We start from the raw sequence: 27,777 nt of genomic DNA, 5'->3' as shown, positions 1-27,777 counted from the left end.
TGTGATGTTTCGTTAACAGAGGTGTTTGATTTAACATAACAAACTTTATTGAAACACTGGCAATTTTAAAAACAAATAAGAACAAGTGGTTCACCAGAGAATAAGGACAATGACCAGCAAACTCCGAGCATAAAATGTCTCTTTTTGTTTTTAAGTCCATGATCTAGTGCTGAAATCCAATGTCTGGACTGCTTCTGTTGGTTTTTTGTGCAGCAGGTGTGTTAAGTGCATGTGGTCGAGGTTTTTAAAATGAGCGCCTTCCAACATAGTTTTCCTGGCTTGCTCCCATTGGTCCCGGGTTTTATATCAAAGCTCCTGATGTGGACTTGAGTTTGTGTCAGCAGCATTTGAGTCCTCTTCTTCTTCTTCTGGAGACAGTGAGGATAAATACAGAGAGTAAAGCATTTTTGACACAATTTGTATTTAAAAAAAACACACATTAGTATAGGAAGTTTGACAAACTGTGTTAAAATACAGCCCAAATATTAGGTCAGGTTTCGTTTTATCAGAATGGTGAATGAGTATATGAAGTTTTCCCTAAGTTTAATAAATTAATTTTGTAAAAAGGAATGGCAGTTTTCTGTTAATCTCACTGACCACTTGATTAAGTTGACTTCTTAACTCAGGGGTGTCAAAGTCAAGGCCTGGGGGCCAAATCTGGCCTGTGGTACAGTTGTACCTGGCCCACCAGATCTTATCATATTCTTTATTCTGACTGGCCCACTGGTTTGAGATCTGCCAATTTCCTCCAGTTTAAAAATGTAAATTTAACCATGAAGATTTAAAATAACCTTGTTAGGTCATAAAATAAAAAAGTTAAAAATTCAAATAGTTTTTAAAAAACTAAGGAATGTGGTAAAATATATTTATGTTTCCATTTTATCTTCTTAATTTTGCATCTCATAGTTGTGTTTTGACTTCTTATTTCATATGTTGACATTTTCAATTAACAATTTTGACTTTTTATCTTATTTTTTGACCTTTAAGATCCTCAATTTTAATTTTGAAGTAATATTTTGACCTTTCAAACTCATGATTCTGAATTTTTTCTTATGTTATGAACTTTTTTGCTCCTTACTTTGACATTATCTCATAATTTGACCTTTTAGATCCTCAATTTTAAATTTTAAGTCATATTTTGACCTTTCAAACTCATGATTATGAATTTTTTCTTATGTTTTTAACTATTTAGCTCCTCACTTTGACTTTATCTCCTAATTTTACCTTTCAGATTCACAATTTTAAATTTTAAGTCATATTTTGACCTTTCAAGCTCAAAATTTAAATGTTTTTTCTCACACTTTGACGTTTTAAACCGATGATTTTGAATTTCTCATATTTTGACTGTTCAGAATCACGATTTCAACTTTCTATCTCATATGTTTGCCTTTTAAAAACATTATTTTAACTTTAAATGCCATGTTTTGAACCTTTTGAGCTAATAAGTTTGAATTTTTATCTCAGATTGTGAGCCTTCAAATGTATCATTTTGACCTCTTCAATCTCAAAATCATTTATCATCAGTGCTAAGGTTATTTTCCCCCCATAATTCATTGCTGATGAAAATGAGGTTGATATTTTATGGTTAAATGTGGACCCTGCTTGGCCCTCAGGTTGGACCCAAATTCAGGATTCGGCCCCTGCTGCGATTAAGTTTGACATCCCTGTCTTAACTGCTCATTAACACAAATATCTAATCAGCCAATCATGTGGTAGCAAGACAAGGTCAGATAGATTTGGTAGGAGTAGGAAAGTGGCATTGTTGTCGGGGCCAGACGGGCTGGTATGAGTATTTCACAAACTGCTGATCTACTGGGATTTTCATGCACAACTTTCTCTAATGTTCACAGAGAACAGTCAGGAGTTACTGCTGTTGCCTCACAGCAAGAAGGTTCCTGGCTCCCTTCCTGGTCAAAGCCTTCCTGTGCAAAGTTTGCATGTTCTCCCCGTGCATGCATGGGTTCTCTTGGAGTACTCTGGCTTCCTCCCACCACGTACATGCTCATCAGGTTACTTGGTGACTCTAAATTGGCCGTAGGTGCGAGTGTGAAAGTGCCTAGTTGTCTGTCTCTATACGTCAGCCCTGTGATTGACTGGCAACAAGTCCAGGGTGTACCCCACCTCTCGCCAAATGACCACTGGGATAAGCTTCAGGCCCTGCGACCCCCAACGGGATAAGCGGTATAAAAAATGGATGGATGGAGAGACTGGTCTGGGGCAAATGCCTGCAGAGATAAGTAACCTGACACCTTTCCTTTCAGTTTTTCTACACAAATCCCTGATGAGATTTTTTTTTTTAAACTTGATCAACCAGTCAGTTGGTTGGTGCCTGGGTGTAATTTTAGTCGACTAAGTTTTTCTTTGGTTGACGACAAGCCTACAAAATACAATGCAACTGTAGCTATTCTGCCTCTCAGCTGTAGAAAGCAGGGACCCCAAAACTAGACTAAGACTATAAAGGGTAGAAAATAGCGGTGTAACAGTTTTTGCATTCGTATGGTTCTGTGTACACTGTCACACAACAAATACATCCGAACCATTAAGAAACACAAAAGAAAAGAAATGTGAAAGTATTAACCCATCAAACTAGGTGGCAGCAATGCTGCTAAGTGTTTCCTAACTGCTAATTAACCATCTGTCTAAGAAATCTGAAGTGCAGTTCTTTGCACCTCTTAAAACAGAAATGTTGTCCACTTCTGGTAATGTCTTTACCGGCTTAAACCATTGTTTACTGGCTTGCAAAAACTAAACTCCACCCATAGCCACCGCCTAGATCTCCTCAAGCAACACTAATTGGTCCAGTAAACAGGCAAAAACATTTTAGATTGGAGCTTTGCAAATTGGAACTGCTTGATGACATGGAATCTGGCCAATCCATCTACTTTGCAAGATTAAGGAGCAAGAGCAGGCAAGGCTAAGATTTCAAAAGGGCCAAAATAACTCAAATTACACTTGTTACAACTGAGGTATGCAGCAGAGCTTCTCTGAAAGCACTAAATGCTGAAACTTGAAGAGAAGGGTCACAACGGTAGAAATCGACACTACTATCAGTGGAGAGCTGAGGCTGCTTTCAAACAGGATCACCAAAATGGTCTGATGTGTCTCAATTTCTGCAGCAATATTTAAACAACATGGAAAGTAGACCACCTACAACCATGCCTTAGCTTTCTTCCCCATTCTAATGCTGAGTTTGAACTTCAGCTGACTGTCTTGACCATGCCTACATGTCTAAATGCATCAGTTGCTGCAATGTAATTGGTGAATTAGATATGTGAAATGATGAGCAGTTGAACAGGTGTACCTTATGAATTGGCTGATAGTGTAAAATCAGTATAGAAGGTTTTCTTTAAGTCTGTTCCTCTAAAGCAATAAACAACCAACATTTAGCCTCACCTGGTTGTGGAGTTTCGACACATTCGCCATCTATCTCCTCAAATCCTACAGAGCAGATGCAGGAATAGCTCCCTCTACTGTTGAGACACTGCTGATGCTTTGCAGTGCATACTGTCTCTGGTTGTGTGCACTCATCGATATCTGGAAAAGGAATACAGCTGTGATGCACTGGCTTAAACTAAGTTTTTGCTTCCCATGTCTGCTCAGACAGAAAGCTTCCATCATTATCAGCGGTTAAAACTTTTATTCTTAACAAATCCATGAAAAAGAGAAGAAAAAGTATACACACTTCATTTTTCTGTTCTAGAAATCACAGCCAGTCTCTTAATATAGTAGAATTATTTGTACAGAGATACACTTTTGGACGACAAACAGGGCTTATATATGACACAAAATAAAGCCAGAGAAAGTGAATCATACATGAACTTACCCGTGCAGGTGCCATCTGTATCTTGGTACCCGCTGGCACATGCCTTGCACTTATCAGGACCGGCTCCTGTGCAGCCAGAGCATTCTTTCTCACAGGCTGGGAAGGACAAAGAACACTTCTTAATCTAATGAATGTCAAAAACACTCATTACGCTTATTGCTGTTTGAGTTCATGGACCCTAAAGTCATAAATAAAGTTAAATATAAGGCAGGATTTTATTCTTTAGAACTATACATGGCAGCAGAGATACAAATACATAACTACAGTTGTGATAAGTCTGGTGCATGTTATTGTTTTATATCATTTAGCTGATATGTGCATTTCACAGGTATACTGTATACTCACCCCCTTTAAAGTTACTGACCTAAATCAACAGAGGTCAAATTGGTGCAAGCTGTATAATGACACCTGTGTCTAGAAGGTCCAGTCACTGGTTCTTCAGTATTCCTGGCTACCATTACACCATAAAGACAAAACAACACTCCAAGCAACTCAAAGAAAAGGTTTTTGAGAAGTAGAAGTCAGGGGATGGATACAAAAACATTTCCAAGGCTCTGAACATCCCCCAGAGTTCAGTTTAATCCATCATCAAGAAATAGAAGGAATATGGCACATGAGTAAATCTGCCTAGAGCAGACCGTCCTCACAAACTGAGTGAGTGTGCAAGAAGGAGACTAGTGAGAGAGACCACTAAGACACCTATGACTACTCCGAAGGAGTTCCAAGCTTCAGCAGCTGAGATGGAGAGACTCTGCAGACAACTGTTGGCCAGGTTTCTTCACCAGTCAAAGCTTTATGGGAGGGTAGCAAAGAGAAAGCCACTGTTGAAGAAAACTCAGACTAAATCTGGACTAGAGTTCACCAAAAGACATGTGGGAGACTCCATGGTCAAAAGGAAGAAAGTTCTTTGGTCTGATAAGATGAAAATGGTGCTTTTTTTCACCATTAAGAAGACACTATGTTTGGCACATCACCACAAACACACCATCCCCATTGCGAAGCACAATGGCGGCAGCATCAAGCTGTGGGGATGCTTCGTGGCCCTGGAAAGCTTGTAAAGGTAGAGGGTAAAATACAGGGAAATCCTGGAGGACAATCTTATTCAGTCTGTAAGAGAACTATGGCTTGGGAGATGTTTTTTTTCCCAGCAAGGCAATGACTGAAGCATAGAGTGAAAGCTACACAGAAATGGTTTAAAGACAACAAGGTGAATGTTCTGGGGTGGCCGAGTCAAAGCCCAGGCTTCAATCCTGTAGAGAATTTGTGGCTGGACTTGAAAAGGGCCGAGCCCTGTGCAACCTGACAGAGCCTTAACAGTTTACTTTAACAGTTTTACCTGCACACCTGGTCACAGATGCAGCTTGCACCACTGTAGTGATAATAGCAAGCAAGGGATAACTTTTCTATTGGTATATAATCTCAGATGGAGAAAAAAGAAATATGCTAAAATAGTTGCTGTTCATCTAACCGGCCCTTATAGTCTATGTGTTGGAAACACTGTAGAAATATAGTATGATGGGATGCAGGGATAGTGAGAATGCATCCTTAAATGCAATAGGGATGCAGGGTGTGTATCATCACTCGTGGTCCATATACTTTTGGTAACAATCAAAGTTAACTAACCAAAAAGTTGTACAAATAATGAACCCCGAAAGCATATGCCATCTTACCCCTGCAGGAGTAGGAGCCCTCTGTGTTAAGGCAGTATTGGTTCTCTTTACATGGAGAAGAGTCTTTGGAGCACTCATCTACATCTGTAACACAAAACATAAACTTTGAGATGAAGTACAGCTGATGTACTACACTTTTCTTTCTATATTTTATCACTAAAGGAATATGAACCACCAGATAAGGTAGAAGTCAGTTTTAAAACATGCTTTTGTTCTTATGTAAGGTGCATCTGTCCCATATGGAGACTTGTGGGCAAAGTTACGACTGTGATTTGAATTTTTTTTCATGAAAAGGCTGCACCAAATCAAGAAAGTCAGATGCACCATAAAAATGTCTAACATCTTAACAGTGTGTTGGATGAAGCCGTCTCGAGACATGCTTTGAAAAACACAACTCCTGGCTTTATTTATGAAAGGACTAACTTTAATCTATGGCAGTTTTTCTCTGACATCCACTGAGACTTCTTAATGGGAATCTTACCAACACATGATTCTTGGTCATCCTCCTCCCAGCCTTCCTTGCACTCATCACAGTCCTGGTTGGTTCCCCCCGTGCAGGTTTTGCAGGAGGAGTGGCATTCTATAGGAAGAATGTACGTTCAGTTTCATAACATGCTATTTGCAGGTGCTACAGAGAGTGCAAGTCCTATTCATACATGCAGAACTGTACCTGCGCACAGAGAAAACGTGTCATTCCTCACTTCATTGAAGTATCCGTCAATGCAGTCTAGGCAGAAATCTCCTTTATAACCGTGGTCACAGCTGCACTGTCCGTTCCCTCCTCGAGTTCCATCACCATCACACTTTCCGTTTCCATGACAAGGTGTGTCAGAGCCGCCCACACAGGCTTAAAAAGTTATATCAAACAGAATAAACACAACATCTTTGTAAGACCCTTGGATCTCTACTAAAAGGATAACTTATTTAGGCTAAAAATGAGCAAGAATAACAACCAATGCACGCAACAAATGTCCAATGATTTTATTCCTCACCATTGCAATCTGGTCCAAATGTTCCTTTTGGACAGCACACTTTGATGGTTTCAATGCAGAACCACTTATGCAAATCAGGATGTTTCGTTTTCCTGCATTGTACCAGGAAACCAAACAGGAAACGATCAGGTTTGTCACGTTTTAACTGGGTGAAACTATTATTTGATTCACAGAAAACAAACCCAGCAGGTCTGTCTCTGACAATGTTTAAACAAGCCCACACCCACCTTTTGAACCACCATGTCTCAAAATGCTCTTCATGCTCCTCTAGCATACGGTTGCATTCAAAGCTACTGCTATCACACAGACCCTCGATGATCTCCATGAGACGAATCTCACTGTCAAGAAAGCATGGGAGAAACACGAGTCAATGAATGAAATAAACAGCGACAAATTAAAGTGGAAAATCAGTGTCTCCACATCAGCTGTGTGACAAAACTGACTATGCCTGTCTGAAATGTGATAGTGGGAATTTCATAACCAGTATCTTCCAAATTAAGCACTTTGTTTGTTCATCCTTTGAAGCAGGGGTTTTCTACCTTAGGGTTGGGACCCCATTGGGGGTCGTGAGACACTGATAGGGGGTCTCCAGATGCCTTAAAAAATCTAAGAATATTTTTTAATTCACACTGTTGCCACATTACACCAATTTTTCAAAATTTTAACCCGCTTTCATCGCTTTTTCCCACCAATTCAATCAATTTTAACACATTTTTGCAAATTTACCCCATTTCTTGTCAATTTTAAACCCTTTTGACCACTTTTTTTCTGCCTGTTTTTGACACTTCTAAATCAAATCTTGCCTCCCTCTGCCAATTGTTGGCTCTGTTGACACATTATTGCTACTATTAACCCCTTTTACCACTTTTTTAACCCACATTTCACAATTTGATATGCAGATTTTTGTCATTTTCTGAATTTTTCTGCCTCAGGTAACCCTTTTTTGCGAGTTTATATCAATTTTCATCCCACTTCACTGAATTTTGACCTATTTTTGCCACTTTAACCCATTTTTGCCAACTTTTTGGTTATTTTTGCCACTTTTATCTAATTTTTTGGCACTTCTAACCCATTTCTGCTACTTTTAATCCAATTTCACCACCTTTTCCACTATTTTTTCCCCATTATTAACCCATTTAGCAATACCATATTTTAATTCTGTTTTTATAAAAAAGGTTTACATTTTTAAGAGGGCTACTTACTACAGAAATTAATTTAAAAGATATTTGTTTCTTTGATAAGCTTATACCACAGCTTAACTTTACAGTGGACCATAATTTTGATGGCCCCAGATGGCTGGGCCCCAGAAAGCTAACTCCTTTCCCCCCGAATGTGCAGCCTTGTCTGCACATGACAAGTCTTGAATGTGCATGGCTGTGTTCAACCACCTACAGGTACAGTGGGGGTCCCCAGTCTCTCACACCTTTATTTTGGGGGTCCCCAGCTGAAAAGGTTGAGAACCACTGCTCTGAAATACACTGTCAAAAGGTATATATATATATATAAAAATCTCTGAAACAATGCTTAGTTTCTTGAAGCTAGTAAAAACACCTGTACCTCGGGAGGAAAGCAAACATAGACCCTGGTGACTGATTTCTGGTGCAGGGTGACCTATACTTTGGACAGGACAGAATGCACTGGTTTACCTGGTCTCATATTTAGACAGTTTCCTCTCCTCCCAGGCTGTGTTGCCTCCACCAAAGTTCTGCTTTGCTGTTCTGTCAAACCCCTAAAATGGAAAAGTATAATTAATAGAGACAGACATAGTAATGAGCCTGCGATAAATCATGTATTTCCAGCAAAAGACACCATTTACAGACACAGCTGATGATGGATAAACCATTACAATGAGATATCAATAACACACATGTGATGTTTGCTCTTCTGCCCTTGACGCTTCCTTACCTTCTCGAAGTTGTCAGTAATTTGCTTACAGGTAGAACAGGCACTTTTCAAATCCCTCTTTGCCTCATTGAATTGAAAAAGTAAAACCAGAGTTACACAGGTAAAAAGCCGCATAAGCCGGAGCTTTGGACCGGTGGACAGCATCTCAGCCGATCAATTCAAACACAGACACATCAGAACTCACGCTTCCGCCACCGGCCTGCAGGCTTTCAACAAGTCTCAAAGTTCTGCATGGGTTCTACCACGTCTCTACGGGCGCTTATCAGCGTTTAAAACAGTCCGCGTTGTGTATGCAAAGCGCTATAAAGTAATATTTACATGCCGGGTACTGGAAAAACAACGCCGTTTTAGATTTCCGCGTCAGCCTCTTGATCGAATTGTGTCTTGCGCTGATTCGCTCAGGCTTCCTGTCAATCAATTCTACAACCAATCACAAGCCGCCACGCGCGGGACAAAGAGCCTCTATCCCCACGTGAAATTTCTTAGCTTTCTGCAAGAATTATTTAAAATAATTTTGTTTTTCGTTCTGGATGCACATTTGGTTATTTATTTCAATGATACATCGACTTCCTCCATAGAAAAATTATGCGATAAGTTTGGAGATTTGAAAAACGTCGTGTCGATCACATCCGGTCTTGACCGGAAGGTGTCAACATCTTTCAGCTGTCATGGCTGAAAAAAGGCATGTTTGGGGGCTACCACTGCTGTTTTTATTGATAGCTGTGTCTTCGTTGCATTTAATAATTTGTCCGTTTACTAAAGTTGAAGAGAGCTTTAATTTACAAGCGGTGCACGACATTCTGTATCATAGACTGAACTTTGACAAGGTGAGTAGATGTTATTAATGCAGGAAGTAGATGCTCTAACATGCTAACCAGGGTAGCACTTGCCAGTGAATGAGACATCATTCAAAACACAGTAGTGAAACGTTGCAAAAACTACACGAACAGCATAACAAAAAAAAAAAGCAGTATGTATTTTAATTATTAACAGCTGGCTTGTTTGGTTTTTTTTTCTTTCTTTTAGATTTTTTGTTATTTATCGTTATGGGATAACTTTAAGTAGAGGCCACATTTTAGAGGGGGTTATTATTCTTACTGGACCATATAAATAATCTTACAGAAAACCAATTACCCTATAACAACAAGGATAAGTGAAAAAAAATGTTTTCTGCAGTCCCTAATGACACAAAGTGGTGTTGGAGAATAATAAGCCATATAGCCATTCTAAAATGTGTGGTCATTCATCAGTAGTTTTCAAACAATCTCAGTTTAAGATCAGTGTAGTGGAGATTATCTTTACCAGCTTACAAAAATCTAAACTCTAAATCAGAGGGGCTACTTGATCATACTGATAGATGATTGTTGGTTATGTGAAATTAAAGAATCTGTTGAATATCTGCTTTTTAGTCATTGATTGATTATTGGCATTAAATGTGGCCAGAGTTCTTGGTAAACACAATTCACCTTCCTCCATGTTTGCCCACCCTGTCTTACCTGCTTGTCATATTACCAAGAGGTAAAACTATAGATTCTATTGAAATAAAAGTATTAATGAACAGTAGGGTTGTCAAAAGATTAAAATTTTATATTACAGGATTTCTGTAGTTAATCAGAATTATTTGAACCTTTTTATCACGTTCTAAAATTCCACTCTTTTGGATTTAACACTGTTATTGTGCCGATTCAGATTTATCTTCTGTCTACTGATACAGACATGCTTTTATAGATAGAATAAAGATTTTTTACATGAACTTAGCCACAAAAAAATGAACTTATGTACTGAAAAGGAACTATGTGAACAATAATAAGATAGGCTTAATGTTTGATTCAACATGGATCAGGTGATTTTTGACTTGTCCACTGAGCGGTCTGTTAGTTTTTACAAACTAAAATGTGACATTAAAGTGCAGTGGTGGACTTATTTTACATTACTGTGGCTGCAGGGAGATGCTACAGCAGCTTAACCATGTTTGTTGATATTGAAAATAAACATGCAATTAATCGCGATTAAAAAAAAAAAATGTTCACTAGTTATGGAGCGTAGTTAATCGTAATGAATGCAATTCACCTTGACAGCCTTAATGAATTCTCAAATAGATTAAATAATGACAGTTTTAGACTTAATCCTGCAACTTTCTAGATAACAATGCAACAAGTAAATAAATGACTAAATGTTACATGTGCAGAGGGAGATGAGCCAAAAGGTAAAACTTTACCAGTAGATTCCATCCCTCACCTTTGGCCATAAGCCTGGGCAGTGACTGACAGAAGACGGTTATGAATATAAGGGGTAGAAATGAGATTCCTCAGGAGGTTGTTTGGGCTCATCCTTCAAGGAGGAGCCTGGTCATCTGGAAGGATTGAGGTTGAGGTTGTATGGTCATCTTATCAGTATGCCTCCTGGGCACCTCTCGGATTGTAAATAAATTCCTAAAACTATGGAGTTTCCCAGTTGTCTATATGTGCTGGTTGTTCTAATCCTCAATCTCTGTCTGTCCTGTCTTTTAGTACGACCACCATGAGTTCCCTGGTGTTGTGCCACGGACATTCCTGGGCCCACTGTTCCTCTCCCTGCTCTGCTCTCCTGTCATGTTTTTGTCCTCTCTGCTGGATGCCCCCAAATTCTACACTCAGCTTACAGGTAAACCACTAATAACTTCCCTTGTATTTCTTTTTGTCGTGGTGTTAAACAGCTAAAACAAACCATCTCTCTTGACGTTTTCTTTTCAGTCCGAGCTTCACTGGGATTGTGTGTCATTGGTGCGCTATGGCACATGCAGAGGGAGGTGAGGAAGCAGTTCGGCTCCACAGTTTCAGGGCTCTTCTGCCTGATGTGTGCTTCTCAGTTTCACTTCATGTTCTACAGCACCAGAACTCTGCCCAATGTATTTGCACTGCCAATTGGTGAGATACATTTTGATTAACTCTTGACTTCAGTGTCCTGTATTTGTGAGTAAACTGAATAAAGACTGTACTTTTTTTTCTGCCCAGTTCTCATGGCATTCACATCCTGGATGGCTCAAAAACATGGCCGCTTCATAAGTCTCTCTGCATTAGTCATCATTGTGTTCCGGTCAGAGCTCTGCATCTTCTTGGGTCTCATGTTGCTGGTATCACTGCTGAGCAGGAGGCTTGGGCTGCTGCAGATGCTTTACTATGCTGCCCCTGCTGGGATCTTGTCACTAGGTGAAATAATGGATGTACAGTACACGGTATAATTAACATGCCCATGCTGTCCAAACAGGTTTTGATTTCCTTTTCTTCCTCAGCTCTCACAGTGGCCATTGACACCTTCTTTTGGAGGAAGCTTTTGTGGCCTGAAGGTCAGGTTCTGTGGTACAATACAGTCCTCAACAAAAGTTCCAACTGGGGAATATCCTTAATTTACTCAACTTCAAATTGATGTGTTTGCTTTCACATGCACTTACTTGGACTTATTCATTTACTGTCACTGATAATGATCCTTGACTTCCATCTCCCCAGTAAACCTCTCCCTTTCTGTGGTACTTTTACTCTGCAGTACCTCGGGCTCTGGGCTGCACTCTGCTCTTTCTCCCCCTAGGTCTCCTTGACAGGCGGATGAGGCTGCTGCTGCTTCCTACCGTGGGATTCATCCTCCTCTACTCGTTGCTGCCTCACAAAGAGATGCGCTTCATCATATACACTTTTCCTGTTCTCAGTTTGGTGGCTGCTAGGGGCTGTTCTTTCATGTAAGTGGAACTATTTTACACCAGTTCATGCATTCAGAATTACAGTCCAGGAACTTTTCTAGAATGATTAAATATTCCTATTATTATACAAGACATAAATGTATGACTGTTGTAATAAAGACGTCCTGCATCAGATAGTGAAACTAGCTTCCCTTTTGAGTGATTTCTTTTTTCTTTCTTTGTATTTCAGCTTATGCAACTACCAGAAGTCCTGGATGTATAAACTGGGCTCTGCTATTGTAGTTGGCCAGCTGTTGACAAACGCAGCCTACACAAGCATGTGTCTCTATGTTTCTCATCACAACTACCCAGGGGGGCGAGGAATGCAGGAACTACACAGGCTTCTTCCAGTGACAGCAGGTTTGAATCACTTCAGCCCATATGTACCTGCAGAGAGTTTATTAAAGACCCTGTAAAGAGAAATCCAAAATGTGTCTTAACACACTAGATATTTTGGAATATGGTTGCTGTAAACGTGAAAACACTGAGATCCATGTGTGACTAAATGTTGGATTTACACCATTAGAAAGTGTTTCACCTATTTCTTGGCTGGGTTTAAAGGTCACATATTATTTAAAAATCTCATTATCAGGCTTTTATAACAAAAATATGTGCCCCTGGCCTGTCCACAATCCCTTCAAGTACTAGAAAAATCAATTCCCTCCCAACTTCTTTCTCCAGCTTTCAGAAAATGTATGTTGAAACAAGCCGTTCTCAGATTTTTCCCCTCATGATGTCATGTGGTGAGTTAGCCCCGCCCCCAAGTTAGGTTGGCTCTCCCTGCTTGGATGAAATTTCCACCGTCCTCTCCTGATCCTCAGCTGAGAGGAGGATCAGGAGAGCCACATCTATTAAGCCATGTCCATTTCCTGTGAGAGGCGGAGTCAGACAGCTCATTAACATTTGAAGCCACAGACACAGAAACAACTCTATCTGAGCAGGGCTGAAACAGAGGGGGTTTTTAGACATGCAAAAATCCAATACTGGAGTGTTGTGTCAAAAACAAACTTCACAGGCATGTTTTGGGGACCTCTAAGACCAATATAAACTTGTCTTAAAAGGGTCAAATATGTGACCTTTAATTTGGGTGGGGCAAACATGTGGGCTGATAATGTCACAAGCCCACAGTGGGGAATGACCCCACCCCTTTAACACTGCAATATAAAATCACAGAGCAGTTCATCTCAGTCAAGTCTGTTAAATGATGTCACTGCCTTCATTGAGAGTTAACATGAAATTAAATGTTTTTTTTTTGTTCATTGTGAGGTAAATTTGCCAAATCTATCAGCCACAGTGGTCTATGGATCATTTAAAGCATCATAACAGAGATTTGAGCCAGAAAACGGACGTTGTCTCTTCTGTCGCACAGAGCCAGGCAGCTGCTCTCTGATCAAAAGGTCAAGGGGCAGGCTAATGGTGTGAGAGCTTTCCTCCATTCAAACTGTTACATTTCTTTAGTTTGAGAGGATTGTTTTTCTCCTGAGTGGGCGTGGCTTCAGCTCATTCAACAGACACGCCCACACCATCCTGGAGCAGATTTTACTGCCTCATTTTTCACGGTTTTGTAGCTTAATTTTCTAAACTTGGAGATGTTTTATTTGACTGAAATTTGACCTATGGGTTCATAACACAGTGGCCTGTCATACAACAAACATAAATACAGATTTATTTTCACTTTACAGGGTCTTTAAAGGAATCAAAAACAGTTATTTTAGTATTAGCAGTGCATAATTAAAATGTTTATCAAAACTCTAAATGTAGAAATGTCATTCATTTCTTAGTTTTATATTTTTTCCCACATTATGCACGCATCACAGTGAATATAAATGTAATTTATTTGCCTAAGTCTGAAACTGTACATAGAAAGTTTGATTAGTAAAAACACTGATCACACCTGGTTATACATACCTCTGCCTCCTCAGATGTGTCTGTTCATATTGACACCTATGCAGCTGAGACTGGAGTATCTCGCTTTTTGGAGCAGAACGCCAACTGGAGGTGAGTGTATTTAATATAGTTCACAGTTAACCCTTGTGTTTTCTTCTTTTCAACTCCATGTTTGTTGTCTTTGCAGTATGATAACATGAAGATTATAAAATTATTTCTGTATGTCATTACACATGATATTATTCTTTGATTTTGAGTTTTAAAATAATAAATAAAATGTCTAATTTTTTAAATTGCAATTAGGTTTAGAGCAGTGGTTCTCAATGTGGTAGTTGGGAACCCATCAGGGGTTGCGAGACATTGAAAAGAACTCTCAAGATGCCTTAAAAAAACAAAAAATATTTTTTAAATCACACATTTGGCACTTTACACCAATTTTGCCAAATTTAAACCCATTTTTAATCATTATTACCAACCAATTTTAACACCTTTATGCCAGTTAAAACACATTTTTGCCCATTTTGAACCCTTTCCATCTCTTTTTTCTGTCTGTTTTTGCCACTTTCTGACTGTTGTTGCCTCTGTTGACTCATTATTGGCACTAATAAACAATTTTTTTTGCCCATTTTCAGTGAATTTAACCCAATATCACCTTATGTTCTGCCCAAATTTGCCAGTTGAACCCATTTATGCCCATTTTTCTGCCTCAGTTAAGTAATAATTGCCAGTTTAAATCCAATTTTTCTTCCCATTTAACCAAGTCCATTCATTTTTGCCACTTGTAGCCCATTTCAGCCCCTTTTTAATCCCCTTTACCACTTTTTATGCTCGTTTTTGCCAGTTTAACCCATTTTTGTAATTTATTTGCTATTTTTTTTGCCACTTTTAACATATTTCTGCTACTTTCAAAATCTAATTCACCACCATTTCCACATAATTTTGCCATTTTAAATAGTTTGCAAAGTTTGCAAAGACACCTGTACCCTCACTTGGTGGGTGGACTACCGAGGCTATGCCTGTGAAGTCACATGCAGCATGAGCCTGCTGTTCCAGCTGCTGAGTTGTAGAAAGGAAGAGTGAAAGAAGCAGTGAACAGCTGAATTTCAGCTGAAAATGCTGTTTTATTTAAAACTAACTACATCTTAACTATGTTAACCGGGGTTAATAGAGATCCTCAGCTGATGGAATACATGTACAGAAATATTTTCAGTTGTAACTGTTGGCTACTGGCTGAATTAGCGTCCTCATGGTCAAGAATAACCTGGTTTGGTTTGCCTCATTGTGAAGCACATGTTCACTTCATCACCCTTCTGTGTTTTCACTTTTCAAACACATATATTCTAAGTCTTTCACATAAATTTTAAGCTTTTATAATTTACAGTCTGTGTAGTTGTATATCCCTAGTGACATGAAATTTAGCAGAAACAATTGCATTATTTCTGTAATTTTTTAACTTTACACCATTTTAAAAATATGATTTAACGGCTTGATATTTTTGAGTTTTTTCTTGTTTTAATTTCTTGTTAAAATGACTTTAAAATTGAAAAAAAAATCCAAAAATGTTGACGTCTTTGCACAAAAATGGACAGATTCTCTTAATTTGTCATCTTTTAGGTCAGCCCTGACGCATTGTTTTTCTAATCATAGTTTTAAAAAATATAAATGTACATCTAATTTTGAAAATGTCAGAGCAGACGAGGTCCTGACTCCTCCTGGGGGTGCCCAGACCCCAGGTTGGGAACCACTGTTGTAGGGTATATGCAGAGTGTTTGACAGGGAATCATCCCTGCGATTTTAAGGCAACTCTGTCAAAGAAACCCTGTCTTTTAAATTAAAGCTTTTCGAAACAGGCCAAAAATGGTATACAGGTTTCAACCTTAACGTGCCAATATTCTAACTATAGAAATGTGACTTTCTCAACAGGTATGACAAGCGTGAGGACCTGAGCTTTTCAAGTCCTCAGTTCCAGCTGTACTCCCACTTACTGATGGAGGCTAATGAGACAAAGATAATGCTATTAAAGGACACTCATCAGCCTCTGGCCTTCATAGAAGGTTATAGCAACATCGCATTCAATCTGTCTCACTTCCCTCCTGTCGTGGTGCGGTTGGACAGAAAAGCTGTGCTGATGGAGAAAAAAACTATTTGATAACAAAGGGCGACTTTAAAGGAAGATTTCTTGCATCAAGGATGGATGTTTTCTGACTGACCAAAGGTTAACACACAGATGGGAAATTGCAAAGATTAGGGTTTTGATGATACCACATCATCCATCACATTCCACTTCAGTTCCAGTGTTCGCATACGCTCCTCATGTAAATAAACATTGTACTGAACTTTGTTTATGATGGTTGCAAATGGTTACTTTTTCTCAAATGTATAAAAAATGCTTTTCATTTCCTGTGCAAGTAAAGATGTGATCCTGGTGTCAAGAAAAACATTTTACATAAAGGTGTTTTCTGTACCTCTGATTGTGATTTATATATTTTTGTAGATAGACTAATAAAATAGAGTGAAAAAGCTGAACTCTTCTCTTCAAGCATTCGTGACATAGCCCTGCATGCTCAATGGCCTGTAAATTATACATTTATTCAATAACCAATCAAAACCTTTTCAGAAATATTGCATAAGGAAAACCTTTATTTACAAATGACCACAAATTTTGCATGGTTCCAGTCTCGATGCTAAAACGTTTATCAAATTAGGTTCAGAAGTCATTTCATATAAAAATGTACAGTACAATGTTTTACTCAATAATAAACCCATAATTTAATCCCCTGGACATAAACTTAAATTGTGCTTAAGAGACAAATTGTATATTCCAAACAAACTGCTTATTCTGAAAATACAGCAATATCATACATGATCTTATTAAAAACATTTGAGCAAGTAAAAAAAGGATCTATTCTAAATGACAGTACCATGAGCCACAAATTCACAATGAAAATTAAATAACATTAACTTAAAACATCTTTCAGTCACAGCATTTATTTTTGGGCCGTGTTTTCATCCAGAAAACAACTCGGCATCTATCTTTAATACATAATTATCAAAAAGCATCCTGAAGTGATTTGCGCAATTTTAACAAAAATATTTACAGCATTTTGACCTGAAGTAGTTTTGGATAAGGCACAAGGAGAGAGTAGACACAGAAAACGGAAAAAACACCGATTTACAAGCAAACACGTTATCACCAACCCCTACAGCTAGAAAAAAACCCTCCCTCCCTGATACACTTTTGACTGAGACTTTTCATCACAAAGTGTTTAACAGTAGTACACAATACATAAAACCTCAAAATCTGGCCTCCATAATAATCAGTGTATAAATCAATATTTTACATTTTGCTCAACAACCCCATTTCACAGCTATGCAACTTGGTCCTTGATAAAGGGTTTTCAAGTTAATGCTTTTAATAATCAGTACTGAAAATAAATCAAAGGGAGGTTAACCTTGAGGAACAGCAAACCCTCCAAGTTCTCCAATATAGGCCTGGGTTGATTTAGGGCACAGTTGACGCTAGCCGTGCTGAACAGTGTCTCTGCTGGAACAATGCTGGGAGGGCAGCCCACATAACGGGCAGCTACTTTGGCAAGATCAGGCCACAGGAACTTTTTGAGGTTCCAGTAGTCAAGGGGGTCACAGCTTTGATCAAGAATATCTTCCTCAAGGTACTCCAGCACTGCCAGCTCTGAGGACTTTGGCTTTTCCTCGTGTTTTATCTTTTGTCGGATGTCAGCCATAAGTGACCAGAGGTTGTCCTTGTTTGAGTTGGGGGTGTTAGCTGAAACAGGGTTCTCGTTGCAACCATTGGGCAGTGGAGGCTTAACTGCCACTGAGGTAGAAGATGATGAGTCCAGCTCATGGATGAGATCTTGTTTACACCGCTCAGCTTCCTCCTCTGTGAACAATGAAGTCTTGTATCGGGGGTCTAGCATGGTGGCCCAGGTGTATCTTGGGTCGTGTAAGGTTGCAGACAGTCTGCTCACCATGGCTTCCTTTAAAGACTTGAGCATGGTGTCGATGCCCACAGTCTCGTCGAACAGAAGATCTATCTTTCTGTTGAGGATATGAACGAGTGGTATCACTTGTCCTAGAGTGGCAGTGCGGTTGCTCATCTCCCTGTAGGCGACTTCGAAAGGTTTCAGTGCGTTGCAGACTGACAACATCACCTCCCACTGGTCGCAGCTGATCATTTCCCTGAAATTGCACTCGATCGACATTTCATCGATGGCTTTCTTCTGTTCCACCAGCCGTTCCAGCATGAGAAAGGAGGTCCTCCACTTGGAAGGAATATCCTGAATCAGCTGGTTCTCTGGGAGCTGGTGGATTCTCTGGAGCTCAGCAAGTTTCTCCTTGGCTTTTGCCGAGCGGTGCACGCGTTCACAGATCTTTCGTGCAATACTCAGAAGGTTCTGAACCATTCTCTGGCTCTTTATGGCTTCACTAACGATGAGGTCTATAGTGTGTCCAAAACACTGCATGGTGACATGGCCATGGTCCTCTAAGGTGTTTCTAATGGTGGTGGTATCAGTTACAGTGAACCCCTTTTTCAGCCCTGATGAGGTGATCCAAGAATCCCACAGATACTCAAGCTGCTTTGGGATGTTATGCATATCGTGATCACAGTCTATTTGTGAGACACTTAGGAGAGCGGAACAGTGAAAGTCCTGACCCTGGGGTCTGACACTTGACTCGTACGTTGCCCAGTGGGCAGTAAGGGTCAGGTATTCTCTTGTCTGACTACTAACCCATATGCTAGTTGTGAAGTGCACAACACCACCCTCAGCTTCCTTCAGGTGGGTCAGCACGACATCCTTTACCCTCTCGTACATATCTGGTATGGCAGTGCTGGTAAAGTAAGAGGAAGGTGGTAGAGAATACTGAGGCTGGAGGTACTCTAGAAGTCTGTTCAGTCCAGCATTCTCCACCATAGCTGATGGCTGAAGATCCAGTGCGAGCATTTCTGCGATAAGTTTGGTGATTTTTTTGGCAACCGGGTGGTGTTCATCAAACTGCTCTAGGTTCTGTTCCGTTTCATAAACAGAAGTGTCCATGAGCTCTTGTTTAACTTGAATTTCAGCAGACGGCACATCACCTGAGATAGTATTGTTACTTTCTAGAACATGTCCATGAAACCTCTGCATATGCCTAAAGAGGCAGCTTGTGCCGAGGTTTGTAGTCTTTTTGCCTCTGCTAATTGTGCGGCTACAGTGCAAACAAACCACCTTTGTGGGGTCAGCAGGGGAAATAGAAAAATGGTTCCACAGTTTTGATGTCTTTTTACTGAAAACAGGCAGAGCTTGTGGCTTTTTCTCACTGGCAGGGCTTTCAGTTTCTTTGGTTGAAACTGCATCCATTGCAGTGAGATCTGATGCTGTGAGACTGGTGTAAGGATGAGGGGAAGACTCCTTCTCATCTGTGCCTTTTTGGTTTTTGAGGACGTCTGGGTGGCGTCTCATGAGATGCCTCATCAGACAGCTTGTACCAAAGTCGCCCCGTTTACCCCGACTAATGACGCATGGACAGTAACGGCACAGTGCTTTTAGCTGATCAACAGGAGACACTATGAAATGGTGCCACACTTCAGATTTCACCCGTTTCATGATCTTCTTGTTTTGCTGGAAAACTGAATGATCCTGATTGAGGCTTGGGCCCTCAGAGAGGTCAATTGGCGAAGAAGTCAGGGGTGTGTCATCCCCTTGAGTTTTGAAGGAGAGACTGATGGAGGGATCCTGTCCTGAGAGATGCATAGCCTCATCACATTCCTCTTTTATATCCATGCTTTCTTCAATGCTTTGGGGTAATTCATCTGATATGGTTTCTGGTGAGGATGGGAGAAGAGGGGATTCCTTTTTTAAGTCCAGAGGATCCTGCAGCTGTGTGCGGGACAAGAGTGAGGGTGGGTTTGTATATGGTGGGGGAATGTGATTGCCCTGTCCATTTTCCTCAATGACAACCTCTTTGTGAGCCCTCCACATATGACGAATAAGACAGCTAGTGCCTAGATCTTTTCCATTTTTGCCCCTACTGAATTCATTCATGCAGTGGATGCAAACTGCTTTGGAATTGTCGGCAGGGGACAGGTAGAAGTGTTTCCATACAGCTGATCTGCGACGGGAACTCGAGCTCTTAGGAGTCCCAGGAAGGCCTGCTGGCCCGCCATCTGACATATCTTCGAGGATGTTTTCAGTGGAATGTGAGGCTGAGAGTGAGCTGCAAAGACTGTCTGGGTTGGCATATGGTTCTAGTTTTGGTTCAACTTTGGGTAACACTTCTTTGGATGACAGATCTGAATTTTCAGCTGAGGAGGTGGACGGTGAAGTGTTCTTTGAGGCAGAAGAAATAACGTTAGTAGTCAAGTCTCCATTTTTTGGTGAGTTTGGGGAGGGAGGTATCAAAGATGAGGCAAGAGGGCTATTGAGATTATTTGAGGATGCATCTCCATCTTGTAAGAGCACAGTTGGATGAGCCCTTCGTACATGCCTCATCAAACAACTTGTGCTGAGGTCTTTCTCATTTTTTCCCCTACTGAATTCTTTCATGCAGTATAAACAGATTGCTTTGGTACTATCCCGTGGTGATATGCAGAAATGATTCCATGCAGGAGATTTTTTCCTTGGGTTGGTATTACTCCTCATAGATGACAAAAGGCTCTGGGTGACAGCATCCATGGCAACATCATAAAGGGTACTAGTGTATCCACTTAGTATATTACTATAATCATCACCATCTCTAGTTACAAAGGGACCAATCGAGCTACCAAATGCTAGCCTTTCATCATCTTGGGTTTCCTCCTCCAGTCCATTGCTTTCCCCTATCTCCTCACTGATATGTTGACTTCCTTCATTTCCATTTTCATATCTTTCACTCTCTGTATTTCCCTCAGTTTCAGTGCTCAGGCATTTGTTTGAAAGAGCTGGAGAAGCTGGATCAGTCTCACTTGCTAGGTCTGACTCCAGCTGTTGTCCATCCTGAGAAGATAAATGAAAAGGAGGGGGAGGGTCGTTATCCAGTGTTAGTGAAGAGCAGGCAGTGGACTGTGCATCTACGGCTTCATGAGGGTTAATGCTATAGGATTTGAACACATAGCCGTCTTGGCCCTCAATTTTCAGGCAGGTCCCTTTTGCCTCTCTCTTTTTATTTTCCATGGAGCCATTAAGTTCACTGTCCATCTCACTCATGTGAGAAACCTCTTCCTCCCCATCCATGGCAGCAGCCCAAGGGTTTCTGCAGAGTCTTCAGGTCTGTGACATCAACTAAGATCAATTTTTTCAGGAGTAGTCATCGATACAGCAGCTCAAGCAGGTGTTGTAGTACGTGTGTGGCTGTCAGGAGCGCAGTGCGCCTGCTTGTCCATCTCCATTTAGGCCCAAAGGAGATCAACCTCTCCACACACAATCTAGAGAAAGGAGGAGAGAGAGAATGATTTTAAAGCACTGCATATTTTTCATAATATACACCTGTTTACATGACATTAACTTTCAATACTGTAAAACTAGGGATGCACCAATGTATCAGTCCAACATTGACCGATATTGGCTCTGTTTGCAAAAATCTGCCATTGGCAGAATGGCTTTAATAGTCATTAGTCACTAGTTTTTACCTTTAACTGCTAAACAGAATAAGAGATGTTTATCTGGGAAAAGAAGTCACCTGTTGGACAAGTCTGAAGTGTTTTCATGGTCAAACGTTCAGTGTTTCCCATAGAATGTCACTATACCTGGGCTACAAGGGTGGCAGAGGGAAATATCCCACGCCACCTCATTTTTTAGGTTACTATTGTGTGTTTAGCTCCTTTGACAGTATTTATCAGCATTGCACTGTATAAAGCTGCTCAAATAGCATCAACCCCCTTTTGAAATGTTTGACTGGATTGCAACCAGTGATACACACCCAGCTAGCTAGCTAGCCCCTACTTCTTCTTCTTTTCTTGAGCTTTATTAGTGGGTGGCAAACAATGAAATGGTACATTTCTGCCACCTAGTAGTATGGAGTGGGGAACAGAATATCTAAAACCAACACTTTCATTAGCTAGCACCTACAGCCAACAGAACCCTCATTTAAAAATAAAAGGTCAACGGGGGTCGCGCGAGATAAAAAACGCTGAGCCAAAGCATGGCAGAGCGGGCTATGAAAACAAGCAGCAGTGCCTCAGTGAACTGCTCTACAACATTACAGCCAGTCCAAAGACCAATTCATGCCTCCTTTTTACTCATCCAAGGCTCCACGAACTGATGCACTCGTACCTTTGAGGTTAAGACCACCAGTGGACACCTCTACCATGCATTGATGGTAACAATATATGGTTTTTAAAAAGAAAGAAAGAAATTACGGTCAGCAAATATACTTGGGTGTCTGTAAATATACCTAGGTGGCCTACCCAAGTATCATCTGTGTGGCATAGTGAGAGTGTTACACCCAAAGAAGTGATGAAAAAGAATCATTGGGATTGGCTATTGGCTGAATTGTTATTTTGAACATTTGTAGGTATCACCCTAATGTTTATAATTGATTAATCTCTATGTAAAGCTGATTGAACTGGATCTTAATACAAGCCATGACAGCTACAACTTGTAGTTTACTGTTAGTCCCAACTCTTACTTCAAATCCTATTCAATAAAACTTCCATTCTGCCAATATCTACCATTGATATTTATCCTTTGGGCAGATCTTTGTAATAGTAAACATCAAAGAGGTCAAATCTGCAACCTGTCAAGCCCCACCCAAACATAGCATAAATTTTGGTCTTTGTGAGGCTAGGCTGTCTCATTTACATGCTTAAGCCTGGCCTAAAGGTCCTGAAGAGGATCCACCTTTAACAAAGTAAATAATGACCCTTGTGTGTATGTTTTTACAACACCGTAACGCTTCAGCAAATGGCAGCACTCATGAACACATCTTAGAGTACTTGGGACCAAAATGGGAGGAACCGTTTTTTTTTTCTTTAGAACATCAACGATTTGTCAAAACACTGTGATACAGAGCAGTGGTTCACAAACCTTTTTTGTCCAAGGCACACCTCATAACAAGCCAAACTCAAGTCACACCATATTCATATCCAGCCAAAATAACCACTGAAAAACCACCATGTTACAGTATCCAGAGCAATCTAAACCTGGCTGAGGCTCTTGAAGACATTTTTTTTCTTTGGTTCATGAAGAAGCATTTTGGAGGAAAGGCCAAACATATTTAAAAACCTCAATCAAGTCCAGTTTGCCCTCTTTGGACCAAGATTTGGATAACCATGACCTGGATGAAAAAGAACCTACATAGACATTTTTTACAGTGTATTTGAAGCATTAAAATACGGTTGTACACATTTCCAGTGCATATTTAGACTTTCTTCAAGGCACACCATTTGAGAACCATTAATAAAGACCACTGGGTCTCAGCCGTTTCAGCGGGTCAGAAATGAAGGCTCTGGAAATAAAGTGTGGCCAAAAACTGCAATGACAACACATGGAAACACATCCACATTTTTTTTTATCTTACACTGTTTTGAAATGATAGTGGGTATATTTTGCTTGCTTCTTGTGGCTTCAATGCTTTATTTCCAATTCTTAGATTTCAAACTGGTTTTCCCATGACAATAAAGTAATTCCTCAAGATCTCTGGAAAATTTATAAAAATTTGAATTTATTAAAGGACAAGAAAATAAAATATATACATGCAAGTCCTCTGAGTGACTGCGTTGACATAAACCTTTTTTATAAATTATCACTTGTCTTGCCTCTTTTTTCAGTCATTTTGGGATTAATCTATGAACCAAACTGCCACATTTTAATTTATTAATTTTGGTTGGCTGACTGTTTTTTAAATGTTGGTCATGGTTTCTCTTCAAGGAGCTGTAGTGGGACCTGAGGTATGACCCGCTGAGAATCGCTGATTCTCAGCCAGTAATTTTCAAATGGCATGGCAGGGCACACCGGTGTGCTTTGAGGTAAGTCCAGGTGAGCCATGGGAATATGTACAACCAAAATTTTATAATTACAAGTATACAATGACTAAAGATACTCTAACAAATATTAAAGAGGCTATTTCACAAAGGTATGAATATGGTGTGCCTTGAGACTTTGGCTAGATTTCAGGTGTGCCTCAGCCAAAACAAGATTGAAAACCACTGATCTAAACTATAAATGTAGCGCAACAAGATTGAAAAAATATATATATCATTTTGCAAGAATCTTTCATGAATGAGTTTAAACTTAATATACACAACCTGAGATGGGCCAGGAACCTGTCCAGTTACCTGTGATTAGTTCCACCTAGCTTAAACACATCGAGTCTAGTCAGCAGTACTTCAACAAACACTGCCTTTAAGTTCAAGAAATTAGAATATTGCTTTTTGTTGGAGTCTAGCTGACATTTTTAATGAAAATGGCCAAAACTTTCATGGTGACTCTCAATATAAAGTCGATTTGAACAGCACCACAAGCAGCATCTTTCTATACAGCTTGTTAGGAATGCAAGTAGTTTACACTGTAGGGCTGGTTTTTCTGTTTTTTTACTCTATTCTTTTAAGAGGGTTCACACAACTAACTGGTAATGTGTGACTATGGTGTGGATTTTGTTAAGTACTCTGTTTCAGAGTTTGAAATTAGCACCCGCTACCAGCCAGATGACAGTGTTTTTGTGCAGTGGAAGGTGAATTTACTCAACGTACCAGCCATGGGAGGTAAGAAAATACAATGCAATGGAGAGAAAAGTGACAGAAAACAATGCAATTTAAATCAGTCTTTTTCATGTTCTATTTCAGTTTTTAAGAACACAGCCAGAATTCTCCCCATGAAATCTTGAATACTAAATAAATAAATCATTTTGGAACTGGGTCAAGGTTACATTAAATTAACCTTTGAGGACACAGATACAATGGAGGCTTTAAACAGCCAAAATCCAATTAACTAAATTAAGAAAACTAATGATTTTCCCTTTTTGGAATAAGTCTAAGAACTTTTCTTTTCTTTTGTAGTTTGAACATGTACAAGATCGCCTATTACTTGGACACTATAAGCCTTGTTTATAATGTTAAATGTATCACCACATTATTATGCCAGTTTAAATAAAGTGGCCGGTAAAGAAAAACGATAGCTGAACCATAACTTGCTACTGTAAGAGCACTATTTTACCTTGGTTAAATTAAATTTACTTGCATTATTTCACAGCGCTGGACTACACCATTCCGACATTTTTAAGGGAAGAGCAGGGCCTGCAGTATTTTATTTCACTCTATTTGATACAAATTTCAGTCTGTTGACCAATTCATTTAGTTGCTTTTGAGCTTTTGATTCCACAATGACATTTATTACTAAGAAAAAAAAAAAAAAAAAAAACACACTTGCCATTGCAGGCTTCTTAAGAGCCCCTCCCAACTGGGGGCCCGGGTAATCAGTCTTTGGGTCAGCTGATCCATAGTGTAAATAAAATTAAATGGTGAATTGTTGGATTATTCTGTAATTAAACAGGATGCAAAAAGCCACATAAAGAAGTCTATAGTGTTAGAGGAAAGGATATGTTACTAATAATAAGCATATATATTTTTTTATTTATGCAAGTTCCACATGGTTAATTTGGTCATTGTTTTTACTGTATTTATTGTTAGGAGGGCTAAGGAACATTTTAGCAGGGCTTCAGCCCCCCCAAAAAGGCCAAATGACATCCCTGGTAAAAAATAGAAAAAAAAAAACAACTTCACTTAAGGCATAACTGATCATTTCGGTTATATTTTTATGAAAGAATTTATATTAGAATGGATTAAATAGACAAACCTAAATAAATGCATCCGTTTTGAGAACAACAGTCTGAATAAAGAATATTTATTGAGTTAAGTTAGGCTTGAAGTTATTTAAGATGGTCTTGTAAAATTTTATTCATGTTACAAAATCTACACCCATAAATGTTGCTACCAAACCCTGTGGCAACTTTGCAGTTTCACTGGAAAAGGACGGGTAATCACCAGCCCTTTCCTAAGAAAGCAGTGGCAGCCAGTTTTTCCGGGTTTAGCTCAAGTGCTAGCCAGGAAGATGAGAGGACAGGGCTTAACTGCCAAACCTAACAAGCATTTATCTCCACGCAGCAAACTTGCTTGTAAATTGTGACCCTCAAACAGGCTCAAATAAGCCTTACAACATCTAGCACCAGAGAGAAGCTCATGAACCCTCGCAACGCTATATTCTGAACGTTATATTGACATATTGCTGGCAGTTACGCTACATCATCAGTAAACACCACGGTGGCTATCTTGGTGCTAACTGTGTTAGCCACAAAGCTAATAAACATACACACAAAAAAAACGTCATTCAGTACAGCACCTGTGTCACGTGGATTTGTAGCACAAACATTTGACACAAATTAAGAAGCAGAACAATATAATTGGGGTTTGAATCACACGGGTAATGCGTTTGGTAAATTTCGGACCGCACCACGACGGCTAGCTGGTTAGCTGCCAGCTAGGCCACACACACGGGACATACAAGCTAACCTGGCGAGGCAGAACCCAGCCGTGGCAGCACACGAACCACACGGGATCCGAATCAGACCTGCATTCACGACGACGTCCTAGTCACATTAAATCATTTTCAGACAAATACATGCACTCGTGACACTTACTTTGAAGTATGGCCGTGGGATCACCGGGTTTCGGCTCCTAAACAGTTAAATATGACACATTTGATTGATCCGGAGGGGGGTTCACTTTGTTGCTTTTGTCTCCTGGTTTGCTAGCAGTTCACGTTCGGCCGGAGTAGCTCCACACAGCGTCGGACGGAAGGAACAGGCTTAATGATGTCACTGGTCGCAGGGTCTTCAGTAGGGCAAAGTGGATAATGGACAAATATTCAGGATACGGTACTACAAATATAGACAGACAGCATGGCATTAATAGCTGCCCTTTACTTCTTTGATTCACACTTGCTGAAAGTTGCCATTCATGCTGTTTACCCCCCTTTTCTGTGTTTACCATAAGCGAAGGTATAATTGAAGCGACATATAGCATATTGATTTCTTTAACATTATTATTATTATTATTATTATTATTATTACAGTAGTAGTAGTTGTTGTGCTGTTGCTTTATTGTCAGATAAGGAAAATAATTTATTGCGTTAAAATGACATCAAGAGTTACATAGAAGTAGTAACGTGACGCTTTATATGAATTCACCACTCTGTATATAATCATGTTGTTACTGCTTTAAACAAACTGGGTTTATTCTAACGTCTAGCACAGGTTATAATAGTTTTAATAATTTTTATTTAGTTTTTACCTTTTGTTTTGAATTTAGTTTTAATTAGTTTTCACTGCAGTTTTTTTTAGTTCAGTTTAGTTTTTTTTTTTTTTTTTTTTTTTTTTTCCAAAATTGCTTCGTTTTAGTTTAGTTTTTATTAGTTTTAATTTTGTCGGCAATATGGGATACATGCCAGGGGCGACACCCAAAAGGGCTCTTCACTTTTCACTGTAATTATTCAGTTTTACTGTTGGTATACTACGGTGGCGTATTGCATTCACTTGAAAATTAAAAAAAACCTCATGTTTTTACGACATAACTATCTCATAAAAACAGGATTTTTATTTATTTATTTATGATTTTCCTGTTAGTATCTCGTAAAAACGGGAAAATCATAGATAAATAAATAAAAAAATGTTTTTATGAGATAGTTATGACGTAAAAACAGGATTTTTTTAAAATTATTTTCAAGTAGATGCAATATGCCACAGTAGTATACAACTCAAGACCTAAAATTACTATTTTGTGAAGTTGTCTTCTATCAAATCAGGCAGTTTTACTCTCTT

The 27,777-nt window shown here is 39.5% G+C and overlaps 3 protein-coding genes across 3 annotated transcripts; 1 reads left to right on the top strand and 2 right to left on the bottom strand.

Moving 5' to 3' along the window:
- Positions 1-30: 30 nt before the first annotated feature.
- creld2 (cysteine-rich with EGF-like domains 2) lies at positions 31-8,766 on the bottom strand. The gene is made up of 10 exons (XM_041780943.1): positions 8,391-8,766; positions 8,132-8,214; positions 6,713-6,823; positions 6,486-6,577; positions 6,164-6,340; positions 5,975-6,073; positions 5,494-5,577; positions 3,824-3,919; positions 3,394-3,534; positions 31-368 (listed from the first exon to the last, which is right to left on the bottom strand). The coding sequence occupies exons 1-10, from the start codon at positions 8,532-8,534 to the stop codon at positions 307-309; spliced, it is 1,089 nt and encodes a 362-aa protein (XP_041636877.1). The 5' UTR covers positions 8,535-8,766; the 3' UTR covers positions 31-306.
- A 286-nt stretch (positions 8,767-9,052) lies between these two features.
- Positions 9,053-16,515, top strand: alg12 (ALG12 alpha-1,6-mannosyltransferase). The gene is made up of 9 exons (XM_041780935.1): positions 9,053-9,217; positions 10,901-11,033; positions 11,123-11,296; positions 11,384-11,578; positions 11,662-11,765; positions 11,879-12,102; positions 12,293-12,462; positions 14,025-14,100; positions 15,913-16,515. The coding sequence occupies exons 1-9, from the start codon at positions 9,059-9,061 to the stop codon at positions 16,136-16,138; spliced, it is 1,461 nt and encodes a 486-aa protein (XP_041636869.1). The 5' UTR covers positions 9,053-9,058; the 3' UTR covers positions 16,139-16,515.
- Positions 16,516-16,609: 94 nt separating this feature from the next.
- On the bottom strand, positions 16,610-26,751 carry zbed4 (zinc finger, BED-type containing 4). Its single transcript, XM_041780862.1, has 2 exons — positions 26,599-26,751; positions 16,610-21,391 (listed from the first exon to the last, which is right to left on the bottom strand). Exon 2 carries the CDS (start codon positions 21,198-21,200, stop codon positions 17,409-17,411), a length of 3,792 nt encoding a protein of 1,263 aa, XP_041636796.1. The 5' UTR covers positions 21,201-21,391; positions 26,599-26,751; the 3' UTR covers positions 16,610-17,408.
- Positions 26,752-27,777: the final 1,026 nt, after the last annotated feature.

The sequence above is a fragment of the Cheilinus undulatus genome, linkage group 23 (genome assembly GCF_018320785.1).
Source record: "Cheilinus undulatus linkage group 23, ASM1832078v1, whole genome shotgun sequence".
NCBI lineage: Eukaryota > Metazoa > Chordata > Actinopteri > Labriformes > Labridae > Cheilinus > Cheilinus undulatus.
This window is presented reverse-complemented; position numbering and strand designations above follow the sequence as displayed.

Coding starts and splice junctions, on each gene's coding strand:
- zbed4 (XM_041780862.1), bottom strand. CDS start 21,200: ATGGATGGGGAGGAAGAGGTTTCTCACATGAGTGAGATGGACAGTGAA.
- alg12 (XM_041780935.1), top strand. CDS start 9,059: ATGGCTGAAAAAAGGCATGTTTGGGGGCTACCACTGCTGTTTTTATTG. Junction 11,579..11,661: donor TGCTGGGATCTTGTCACTAG/GTGAAATAATGG, acceptor TTTCTTCCTCAG/CTCTCACAGTGGCCATTGAC. Junction 12,103..12,292: donor GCTAGGGGCTGTTCTTTCAT/GTAAGTGGAACT, acceptor TTTGTATTTCAG/CTTATGCAACTACCAGAAGT.
- creld2 (XM_041780943.1), bottom strand. CDS start 8,534: ATGCTGTCCACCGGTCCAAAGCTCCGGCTTATGCGGCTTTTTACCTGT. Junction 6,578..6,712: donor GAGACATGGTGGTTCAAAAG/GTGGGTGTGGGC, acceptor GGTACAATGCAG/GAAAACGAAACATCCTGATT. Junction 5,578..5,974: donor TGACCAAGAATCATGTGTTG/GTAAGATTCCCA, acceptor TTTGTGTTACAG/ATGTAGATGAGTGCTCCAAA.